At 44.4% G+C, this 12,332-nt stretch overlaps 1 protein-coding gene across 1 annotated transcript; it reads left to right on the top strand.

The window, feature by feature from the left end:
• Positions 1 to 4,608: 4,608 nt before the first annotated feature.
• PLA2G1B (phospholipase A2 group IB) lies at positions 4,609 to 11,268 on the top strand. The gene is made up of 4 exons (XM_019649071.1): positions 4,609 to 4,712; positions 7,461 to 7,620; positions 8,267 to 8,394; positions 11,065 to 11,268. The coding sequence occupies exons 1-4, from the start codon at positions 4,679 to 4,681 to the stop codon at positions 11,187 to 11,189; spliced, it is 447 nt and encodes a 148-aa protein (XP_019504616.1). The 5' UTR covers positions 4,609 to 4,678; the 3' UTR covers positions 11,190 to 11,268.
• The last annotated feature ends 1,064 nt before the right edge of the window (positions 11,269 to 12,332 follow it).

Raw genomic sequence — 12,332 nt, 5'->3', positions numbered from 1 at the left:
AAACAATAAAATTGAACCCTTAACGCCATCTAATAAAGTTAGCTCAAAATGGATTAAAGACCTACATGCAAGACCTGAAACTATAACACTAGAGGAAAACAGAGGAAAAGCTTCATGGCCTTGGAGTTGGCAATGCTTTAGTGGATGTGAGACCAAAAGCACCAGCAACAAAAGCAAACAGACAGATGGAACTACATCAAACTTGAAAACTTTTGTGCATCAAAGGATGCAACCAAGTGAAAGGCAACCTATGGTACAGGAGAAAATATTTGCAAATCATCTGTCTGATAAGAGGTTAATATCCAAAATACAGAAGAACAAAATACAGAAATATCCAAAAGAACTCCTCTGGGTGGATAAAGGAGGTGGAGATCCGGTGCTGCTCGAGCAGTTAGGAGACTTGGTGGAAATCCAGATGCTGAGGCCCATGGCTTTGGGTGTGGAAAAAGGTTTAAATACTTTGGAATACTGCCTCAATTTGCTCATCTCTAATAGCACTTGATTGTAGGCTAACCTGTGTAAAGCTCTTATCATCTTTCCTGGCCCTGCACTCAAGGGATGTTAGTTGTTGCCATTATTATCATTATTATTATTATTATTATTATTATTATTATTATTATTATTATTTATTGAAGAGAGCAGCCCTGGACTGAGAGGCAGGCACGCAGGTTCAAATCTTATCTCTACCACTTTCTAGCTGTGTGAGCCTTCAACTCTCTGAGCCTGTCTTATCTGTAAAAAGGGGAAGGTGATGAAACAATAACAACGATGCCAAAAGATGTTTGTGAGGCTGAAAAACAATGCATGTAAAGCCTTTAGCCTAGTACCCAGCATATCAAAGCACTCACCATAATGGTAGCTAGTGGCTACTTTCAAGCATTTCCTGGTAGCAGGAGCCATGTCCTTTAGGGGCTGGGCAGGTGTGACCTTGCTGGAGTGTGGGTATGCTGTCACCTGAAGGAACCAAGAAGCTATCCTGAGCTGTTCTTTCCACTGGAGAGTGTGTTTTTCCCAGGCTGGGAGAAGCTGTGCTGTACACACCTGTGCATGGATCCAGGGTAGCAGGAGGTCATGGTACAGACTGTGTAGTGGCTGGGCGGTCTATCTAGTGACTTGCCAGGTCCATTCCTCCACCACCTCTGTGTTCCCGGCAGAGGTTAGGACTATCACGTTTAGTAGGTCTCTTTCCAGGAAAAGAAGGTTCTAGTAGCAGCCTGACCCTTCCCCCACCAGGTCCTTTGCCAAAGCCTCAGCACAAATTGCATGTGGGAATTTGTGCAGCCTGCCCTTGTGGAAGGCCTCCAGCTGGCTGGAGGAGGAGGGGAGAAGAAGGAAAGAAGGCAAGACTAAAAACCTCCTGGCCTCTGGGGACTTTCGGCACCCCCACCCACTACTGTAATTCTCTGTCATGAGGTGATGATATTCTGGGATCATAAACATCAGATCCAACTCACATCTTGGTCCTGCTGTGTGACATTGGGGCAATTCCCTAACCTCTCTGAGCCTCAATCGTTTCCTCGAAAATGGAGTTTGTAATTGGACCTACCTCAGAGGTTTGTGCCAAATTCTTAGCATGGGACCTGGAATAGAGTTAGCACTCAATAAAGGGTAGTTAATACTATTTGCCTTAGAGGGTTTTGTAGCACCAGCTACTTCTCCTTTCTCAGACCAACCCCCCTCCCCCGCCCCCAACAGGGATGGTGTCTATTCATTCCTCTGTTTCGTTCTGACCCCAAAAAACCCACATAAGGGGGACTTCGCATTTTTCTGTACAAGCCTTCCCTTTCTTTAGCCTTCACTCATTCTGAGGGCTGAGGAGGCAGGCGATTCATCAGGCTGACATGGGGTCCTGAGCTAACCCTACTCTCCCTCTAGTAGCTCTCACAGTCCTGGGATCTGTCACATCCCGAACAGCACTGTCCAACAGAACCTTCTGTAATGATGAAAACATACTATATCTGTGCTGTCCAATACAGCAGCCGCTAGCCACATGTAGCTACGGGACCCTTGAAATGCAGCTGGTGAAACCGAGAAACTGATTTTTTTATATTATTTAATTAATGAATTTAAATCGCCACATGTGGCTAACGGCTACCCTACTGAACAGATGTAGAAACAGACGAACAGACAGGTGGCATGAGAATAACCTGGATCAAATGGGAGCAGAATCAGGCCCAAGCAAATATAATAGATCGTTTTGACTTTCTGGGCCTCAGTTTCCCCACCTGCTTCCTAAATGCTGCTTTGGTGTTATCTCATTCGCCGAAGGAACTTTCCTGAGACTCCTGGACTTGGGATGAAACAGGGAAGCCCTTTTCACATGGATTTCTTCTTTCTTGGTACCCTTTTCACATGGATTTCTTCTTTCTTGGCCCTGGTACACGCTCCAGGAAAAAAGTACGTTAGCAGAGAACACAGGGTTAAGATGAGGCCAATTGATCGTGCCCTGACTCACACACAACATAACCTTGCCCGGGGTGGAGGGAACTAGTTCAGTGGGAAGAGGCAGGTGTGAGTTCAAGTGTGGGCATGGTCATTTCCAGCTCCACCCCATGCTGAGCCTTGGTGTCCGCATCGGGAACGTGGCCCAGGTGCATCCGGGATAAAAGATGATTCAATAGAACATGGCCACGTGATGAAAATAGCACTGTACTTCTGTGACCTTCCTCCTCCAAACCCATAACTAAACTCCAGTCTAATCATGAGTTGATCCTCAGACACATTCCAACAGAGGGGCATCCTACGATATAATCTGACTAGGACAACTCAAACTGTCAAGGTCATCAACGACAAGGGAGTCTGAGAAACCGCCACAGCCAAGAGGGGCCTGAGGAGACATGACGCCTTAAGATAATATGCTATCTTGGATTGGATCCTGAAACAGAAAAAGGACATTTGGTAAAAGTTAAGGAAATCTGCATAAGCTATGGGCTTGAGTTTATTAATACTATTTTTTATGATAATAATAATGCGTCAATATGGATTCATTAATCATAACAAATGTATCATACTAATATAAGATATTAATAATAGGCGAAGCTATGAGAGAGGATGGGGCCGGACAGGCTGGAGGGTCTGTGGGAACTTTGCTCAAGAAAAATAAGTAAATGAATGCATAAATAAGTAAAATGAAAACACAGGGTTGCTGCAGAGATCACATAGGAACTCAACAGTAGAACACCAAGTAAACCAATTATGAAGTATTACATATCATGTGAAATATCCAGAATAGGTAATCTATAGAGACAAAAAGCAGTAGTGGTTGTCAGGGTTGGGAGAGAGTGACAGCTAATGGCTACAGGGTTTCCTTTGGGGAGGATGAAAATGTTCTGGAACTAGACAGGGATGATAGTTACACCACACTGTGAATATACAAGTATTAAATGCCACTGAATTGTTCACTTTAAAAACCAGATGGTGGGCTGGCTGAGTGGCGTGTTGGTTAAGAGTTGGCTTGGGATGCCAGCTCTGAGCAGCAGGGCCCCAGTTGGGATCCCACATGAAGGCCAGTGATGTTGCGCCCTCTACAGCTAAGATGGTGAACAACCGCTCGACCTGGAGCTGGGCTGCCATGAGTTGAGTCGCAGGCGATGGCGTAGGCTGCAGTGGAGCTGCAGTGGGCTGCCCTGAGCTACCGTGAGTGGCCGGCAGCCAGCGTGAGTGGCCGGCAGCAGGCGTGAGCTGCCATGAGCCGCCATGAGCGGCCGTCCAATGGCCGGCGAGTGACTGCCTCACCCAGGAAAAGCAATGATAATACCAACATGGGCCAGTAAAGCGACGTCCTCCACAACTAGACTTAAGAACAAAAGGACAGCAACTTGTCTGTTCCCCTTCCCTGATTCCCCAACGCTGTTCCCCTCCCCCAATTCCCCAATTTAAAAAAATAAATAAATAAATAAAATTAAAGAATAAAAACCAAATGGTTAATTTTATGCTAGCTACATGAATTTCACTAAAAAAAAAAATGTTATGCAGACATTTGATATGACAGCTCTAAAATCCTTCTTTATTCTACAAGTCAGAGCCAAGCCTTTGAGGGTTATCTTACAAACCCACAGTGGGGAATGGAGGAGGGGGCTGGTATCAGTTAATGGGAAAAAAATAAAACATGAGTCTCAGAATCACACATACCGAAGTTGGAGCCCCTGCTCTGCCATTTGCTAGCTGTGTGACCTGGCACAAGTTACTTCACCTCTCTGAACCCGTTTCCTCACCTGCAAAGTGCATGACTGATGGCACCATTCAATGAGACCCATGGCTCAGACCTAGACACATGAGAAGACATGGAGGCAGCAGTCATTTCTTTCCAGTCCCCTTCTCCCAGTTGTTCAATGGGGTTGATGGCTTTGCCACCCTCCCACCCCTTCAACGATGAAGCTGGGCTGAGTGCCAAGGGGTGGGTGTGAGGGTCAAGATTCCAAGATGTGCAACTCCAGAAATAGCCCCTTTCGTTAAAAAGTGTTGATAAACAATACATACACTACTTCCATGACCTCTTACTGGCTGGTCTAACTTGTCCATCAGGGTTATTCGCGTAACAGACTCAAGGACAACTCGAAATCAGGAGGAGGGAGCAAAGCAAATACTATAGCCTTATCTTGGGGCCTCCTGGTGACTATAAGGAGGGAGGCCTTAAGTAGCCTCAGTCCTTTCTCTCACTCACCAACTTGACAACAGGATGAAACTCCTTGTGCTGGCTGCTCTGCTCACAGGTAGGCAAGTCTTTCCAGCTCCACCCACTTCATAGGCTAAGATTAGTCCTCTGGAATGGGGGCCACAGGCTACAGGACTGGCCAGACCTAAATTCTTTTTTTTTTTTTAAAGAAATTTTATTCGGGAACAGTGTATTTTTCTAGGACCCATCAGCTCCAAGTCAAGTAGTTGTCTTCAATCTAGTTGTGGAGGGCGCAACTCCGTGCAGCCCATTGTGGGAATCAAACCAGCAACCTTGGTGTTGTGAGCCTGCGCTCTAACTTCCTGAGTTAACCAGCCGCCCCCAGACCTGAATTCTTTATCGAGGGCTCCCTGTGGGACTTAAGAGCTCCCGTCTTGGGGTTACCTCAAATCCCCTTACAGCTGGCACCTTTCAACCTTCAGCTCTGACTTCAGATGACTCCTCTCTGAAAGGCCTAACCTGCCCACCCCAGGCTACGAGAGCCCTCTCTCTTTCCTTTCTACCATATTGCCTTGGTACAAGGTCTTCCTGGCACCTATCTTTGCCTGTAATTTGTTTCTTGTTGATTCATTTCCTTGTTTACCCCCAATCTGCACCAAAGCTTGGGTTCCATGAAAGCAGGGATAGTGCCGTTTCCACCGTTTATTGAATGAAGGAATGAAATCAGATACATTGGAATTCAAATCCCACCTCATTCACCCATCCTGCATTCATTCATTCAACGTTGATGGTATCAGAGCCACCGAGGTATCAGGTTCTGGGTTGAGATGGGGGAATCAGGGATGAATGAGCCATGTTCCCGTTCCGAGGAACACACACACACACACACACACACACACACACACACACACACACACACGAGCAGTAGCTTTGTGCAGGTCTGGCCTCTACAAAGAGCAGAGCTGGCTGGATCAGAGAGAGAAAAAACAGAGGAAAGCAAGAGGGAGGTCTGGAGATGGGCCAAGGTAGCTAGGCCACTCTCGTCTGAGCAGGCTCCAGGCCCCTGCTCCTGGACGCAGCCTCTGTTGGCTGCCACCTTGGAGGCTGCTCATAGGGGCGAGAGACCAGCTGCTGCCCTTCCTTGGCCCTGGTGTTTAAACACATGGAATGGCTCCAGATGACACAGCAGATCAAGGAAAGAAAGGGCAAGGCATGGGGCAAAGAGACGATACTGGTGGCTGACTGAAACAGGACCCCAAAATCATTTCATGCCATCGTGTCTTTAGGGCACCAAATCTCACAGGGTAGGGCTCTGCAAATGGGGTGAAGAGGTCCCATTTCCCTGAGCCTGCTGAGCCAAGCATTGTGCTTGGTTCGGCAAACACTCGGCCAGTGGTAGACTTTTCAAACTTATTTAGTAGAAACTTATTGAGTACCTACTATGTGCCACGCACTTTATTTAATTCACGTATTATTTCATTCATTTAACTCATCATATATTTATTGAGTGCCTACTATGTGTGGGGCCCAATGTCAGCCCTGGGGAATAAAAGCCTGTCTTTGAGTTTATGACCCTTTGAGAGAGAGAGCGAGGCATTAAATAAACAGGTGGGTACAGATTGTGAGAGGTACTATGAAACAAAGAACATGAAAAAAAATGATAGCAGAGGAGCCACTTAGCTTGGGTGGTCAGGAAAAGCTTTTTTTTTTTAGGAAGGGCCTTTTTGAGGAGTTTCATTTAAACTAAGATCTTCCAGCCTTTTAAAAAGTAAGATGACAAGTGTGCCAAGCAGAGAGAACAGCAGGTGCGTGGGCCTTGAGGCAGAAAAGAGGTTGAAGATGGCAGCCCACAGAGGCCTCCTCACTATTCCTTACACTCCTGCACCACCTCAACCCCACCATCCCCCACTCAGCCCCCCATTTTAGATTCTCCCTACCCTGCTCCAATTTTTCCGCCCTCTAACATAGTATCCGATGTCCTTATTTATTACATTTATTGCTTACTGGTTTTCTTCCCCACTAGGATCTAAGCTCAGTAAGGTTATAGAATTTTTATTCATTCACTGATGTATCTCCAGCTCCTAGGTCAGTGACTGGCCCACAGTAGGTGCTCAAAAAATATTTGCTGGATAGATAGCGGGGATAGTTTAAAACCATTTCCATGAAAACACATGTTCACACACACAAAAACTAATACACAAATGTTAATAGCAGCACTAATTCACAATAGTCAAAAAGCAGAAACAACCCAAATGGCCATCGAGTGATGAATGAACAAAATGTGGTCTAGCCATATAGTGGAATATTATTCAGCTACGAAAAGGGAAGACGTACCAATACATGTTATAACATGAATGAACCTCAAAAACATGATGCAAAGTGAAAGAAGCCAGTCACACAAGGTCACATATGGTGTGATTCCATTTATATGAGGTATTCAGAATAGGCAAACCCACAGAGACAGAAAGCAGATAAGCAGCTGCCAGAGGGAAGGGTAGAAAGGGGAGCTTTCCTAATGGGTACAGAGTGTTCTTTGGGGGGGGGTGATGAAAGTATTCTGGAATTAGTGGTGATGTTTGCACAACTCTGTGATCATACTAAAAACCACTGAATTGTACACTTTAAGTGGCTAAAATAGCGGATTTTATGTGAATTTGATCTCAATGAAAAAAGTTGTTACGTTTTCATTAAAAAACAAAAACAAACCTGTAGTCACTTTACCAAGTTTCTGTGTTCAGCTCTTTTCTGAGGAGGCAGCTGGCAGAGGTGGGGAGGTGGGCAGCCTGGAGCCTGAGAAGGCAGAGCCAACCAGGACAGATTTGAACTCCTACTTATCTTCTTCCAGTGGGCGCTGCCGGGTACGGTATCAGTCCGCGGGCAGTGTGGCAGTTCCGCAACATGATCAAATGCACGATGCCGGAGAGCGACCCCTTGAAGGATTACAACAACTACGGCTGCTACTGTGGCCTGGGTGGATCCGGCACCCCTGTGGATGAACTAGACGCGTGAGTGATTGACCTGCAAGGGAGAGTGGGGTGCCGGTGCGGTGGGAGGTGGGCACAAGCCAAGGACCTCACAAGGAGGCACAGAAAGGGAATTTGCACATTTGCTAAGGATAACATATTTTCACCTCTTATAAACAACTATGGTCCAAGATAGGACCATGAATCCAATGGAGAGCGGAACGTCGGAGATGTGAGGTGCTGGCTGCTGCTGCCCTCTAGTGGGCAGGACATTGCAACACAAAACATCACAGGCACTACTCAATTGTCACCCTTCAGAATATATGATCGCACCGTACTCCTGAAACCCTTTTTCTTCGTTTCTTTTTCTTTTTTTTTTTTTAATAGCTGAGCCATCCTGCCACCTGTTGGCAGCTCCGCTCGTACCAGGAATGGAACCACTGTTGCTCAGAGCTAGCACTCTTGAGCAAGCTCTTAACCCACTGAGCCACTAGGCTGGCCCTCCTGCAACCCTTTTTAAAGGCTCCTTCAATAAACACGATAAAAGGACTTAAACTTTTTCACCTCAAAAAGCCAATATCTCTCGGAGCATGTCAGCGAAAACATCTCCGTCTGTTTCTGAGAGAACAGGTACAGGCTGCCCTGCTGTGGTTTCTCCTGCCTCAGCTCTGTCCCTCCCCCTCTCCAGGTGCTGTCAGACACATGACCGGTGCTACGACCAAGCCAAGAAGCTGGACAGCTGCAAATTCCTTCTGGACAACCCCTATACCAAAATCTACTCATACACATGCTCTGGCTCAGAGATCACCTGCAGCAGTATGTTGACCCTTTTGTTGGCTTGTAGGCTCTCAGTAGGCATGGGGGTGGGGGGAGCATAATGGTAATGATAGCCGCCATTTATTGATCATTTTCTTGGTGCCAGAAAGTGTACCATTATTATCCCCATTTTACAGATGAAGAAACTGAGGCTCAGAAGGCTGAGCCATTTGCCCCAGGGCACTCAGCTTATAAACAGTGGTGTTTGGTTTTTGAACACAGGTCTGTCTGTATGACTCCAAAGCCTCTATTCTTAACTGTCATGCTATACTGCTTTGTTATTTCATTAAAAAAGAGCTCAGATCTAGCATTTATTAAGCTCTTATTACATGCCAGGTCTAGGCCAGGTGTGTATATGAGATAGGTTTTTGTTTTGTTTTGTTTTCCTTTTTTGTTTTTAGCTGAGCCATCCTGCTACCTATTGGCAGCTCAGCGGCTGCTCAGCTCGGGCTGGACTTGAACCACTGTTGCTCAGAGCTCAAACTCTTGAGCGAGCTCTTAACCAACTGAGCCACTCGGCCGGCCCCATGAGATAGGTTTTATTAACCCCATTTTACAGGTTAGGAAGCTGAGGCTCAAAAATAGTCACCTGCCCCAAATCACACAGCTTATGAGTGACAGGGCAGGCATTTGAACTGAATTGCTTCTGATTTCAAAGTCTCTGGTCTTAATCACTAAGTTATGCAGCTTTCATGGTGAAATGTGTCCCTCCATGAAGGCAATTCTGAAGAGCAGACAATTCAGAGAGATGAAGGTATTGTCACTGCTGTACAAACAGCATTGGAATAACCATAATTCAAATCCAGAAATGCCGAGAAAAAAGTTACCTGGAATCTCACCATCCTAAGAAATAAATGGTTTCATGCCTCCATGTTCCTTTTTGCCCCTGTCCTTGGAATAAGGTTTATGTCATTTGAATTGTGGCTAGGCCTGTGCCCCTAACCCCAACCTCAAATCCTTTGTTTCTTCCTCACGAAACACTTCCCACCGAAAATCTGCCTGGGTCACGCCCTCACTCCAGGTCTTTCTTCAGATGTCGCTTTTACAGTGAGGTCTTCCCTCACTGCATTTTTAAAAATCACATGCATATTCCCTCCATGTCTCCACCATTCTCTGTCTTCTCTCGCTGCTTTATTTTCTCCATAGAATTTATCAACGTCTGATATGTTTAGTTCTTTATTTTCTATCTCTCCAATAGAAAGTGGGATCCAGAGGAACAGGGATTACTATCTGTTTTCTTAAATGCTCTATCCCCAGAATCTAGAGCAGTGCCTGGCATATAGTAGGTGCTCAGTAAATAGTTGGTGAATGCAGAGGCTAGATACGACCTTGCATTCTGCTTTTTCTCTCTTATCACCATGTTATGACCATTTTCCTGTATTGCCCCATAGTCTTCATGGTTATTCCTTTAATTGTGGCATAATGTGGCTTAATTTGCTTACACAGTCCCCTGGTAAACAGGTCCTGCTCCACGTTGGAAGGTCATATATATGGGAAATCATATTTTTACACTACAACTTGACTGGCAAAGTTTCCTTGCTATGGATTCCAGACTCCCTTACAAACCGGATGAAAGCTATGGAGCCTCTTCCCAGGGGAAATATACTCACATACACACACATTTTTTACAAATAATGTCTTTTTAATGTAGCTGCCCTCCCCCGCCCACCAGGTCAAGAAGCCTGCATCACAGGGGGTTTGTTCATATTAATTAACAATAACTCGCTAAATAATTATCTCACTGTGCACTTTATAATCGAATTGCTAATTTATGCTTCAATGGACATTTGCTGGGCAAAGAAAGCATTTGAGATTTTTAAAAGAAAGGAGCAGAGACAAAATTTGAATAAGATTATTGAAGGTAAGCAGAGATACACAATTAAATTATGGATAATAACGTTCAAATGCATTTTAAATGTTATCTGTGTTATTTTTTGGGTTATAAACGTAAACAAGGCCAGAATAATGCAGTTTCAAACTCTACAGAAATATATGTCATGAAAAGTGGAAGGCACTTATAATCCTACTACCCAAAGATAACCAATTAGATATATATATCTCTTCAAATTTTTTAGGATTTACTAGTTATTTTTTCCTTTAATAAAATATCTGGGAAATATTTCCACATACAGACATACTTAATTCTTTTAAATGTCTGTATAATATTCTATTGTAATGCTATTCTATACTTTTTAAAATACATGCTGTAAAGTAGAGCGATTGGCTTACTAAACTTCACTAAGTTGAAATGTACAATACTTTGCGGTCTTAAGCGTGTGTTTTAGTGTTTTCCAGATGGTTTATAATTGTTTGCCTATGTTATCAGAGATCTGCAGCTATATGGGTTTTAAAAACAGTGAGCTCATTTAGGGGTATGAAATAGACAAGACTTTCCAAAAGGCAACGATCACACCTAGGATCTCCAGATAAAACACACGTTGCCCAGTTAAATTTGACTTTGAGATAGACAATGAACGCTTTTGTAGTCTATGTCCCAAACATTGCATTCATTTGTTTATCTGAAATTCTGGTATTTTTATTTGCTTAATCTGTCCACCCTAAATGTGCACTGATGGACTGGCCACCGAATTACTCCAGTTTATCCTTCCTGCCCTTGGGTTGTACAAAACAGGATCCTTGGCTCAGTCCTCTCCTCTTGCTCTTTTCCAGGCAAAAACAAACCATGCCAGGCCTTCATCTGCAACTGCGACCGCAATGCTGCCATCTGCTTTTCAAAGGCCCCATACAACAAAGACCACAAGAACCTAAACACCAAGGAGTATTGCGAGGACTGAGTATTGCCCCTGGAAAGCATCCTCCCTATGGCTTTCACCTTACACTGTACCCTCCAATAAAGCACCGTGTTGAAAGGGCTCACATTTGGAGATTGTTTTATTCTCTATCCACTGAACATGACTAAGCCCTTTCCTAGTCCTTATGAGCATCATTCCTTCCAGCCTTAGATGTTGAATTAGACAGATTTCCAGGAAGTGAGCGCCATGAGACCTGAACTGCTGATTGTTGACTCTGTGCCAGCACTGTGTGTCTTGTAAGGATAGCCCTGTAAGGTTTTGACACTATTAGCAAATCCTACTTTTCTAAGCTGAGGCTCTATAGGAGAGGTCACTTGCCCAATGCAATGCATCTAGTAAGTAGCAAAGAAGGGATTTGAACTCAGCGAGTCCAACAGACACACACTCTTGACCACTAACCTGCCCTGCCTGAAGCCGTGGGCTATTGTTTCAGTTGGAGCCAGATAGATCTCTCTCCCTCTCATTTCTCTGCCTCCATTTCCAACTATGTAAAACCATTTTTTTACAACTCTTTTCAAAAACTTCACCACGCTCTAGATTTTTACACTGCAGTCATCAAAAATAATAAACAATAACAGCTTCTATTTCTTAAGCACTTACTGCATATCACTATGCTAAGGGCTTTCCACAGCTCATTAAATATTCAGACGAGCTCTGTGAGATTGATATTATTGCCTTCATTTTATGGATGAGGAACTAAAAGCTCAGAGAAGTTAAGTCATTTGCTCAAGATCACACAAATGGCAGAGTCAGGATTTGACCAGATCTGTCTGATGGCAATGTCTGAACTCTTAACCACTAAGTTACTCCGCCAAGCTTCTTTACTAGGATTTGTGACTGCACTGGCACTGAAATTCACCAGATAGAGTGGGGAAGGGAAGAGGAGGGAACTGAATTTGAAAAACCAAAGATGAGAAAGCACAACGTAGCCTATGAGAAGCCACCACTGAGTAGTTTTAAACCACTAGAGAAGCGGTTCTCAACCTGTGGGTCTCGACCCCTTTGGGGGTCGAACGACCCTTTCACACGGATCACCTAAGATCATCGGAAAACAAAAAGATATTTACATTATGATTCATAACAGTAGCAAAATTACAGTTATAGAGTAGCAACGAAAATAATTTT

This window comes from Hipposideros armiger, unplaced genomic scaffold (assembly GCF_001890085.2).
Source record: "Hipposideros armiger isolate ML-2016 unplaced genomic scaffold, ASM189008v1 scaffold_129, whole genome shotgun sequence".
Classification (NCBI taxonomy): domain Eukaryota; kingdom Metazoa; phylum Chordata; class Mammalia; order Chiroptera; family Hipposideridae; genus Hipposideros; species Hipposideros armiger.
This window is presented reverse-complemented; position numbering and strand designations above follow the sequence as displayed.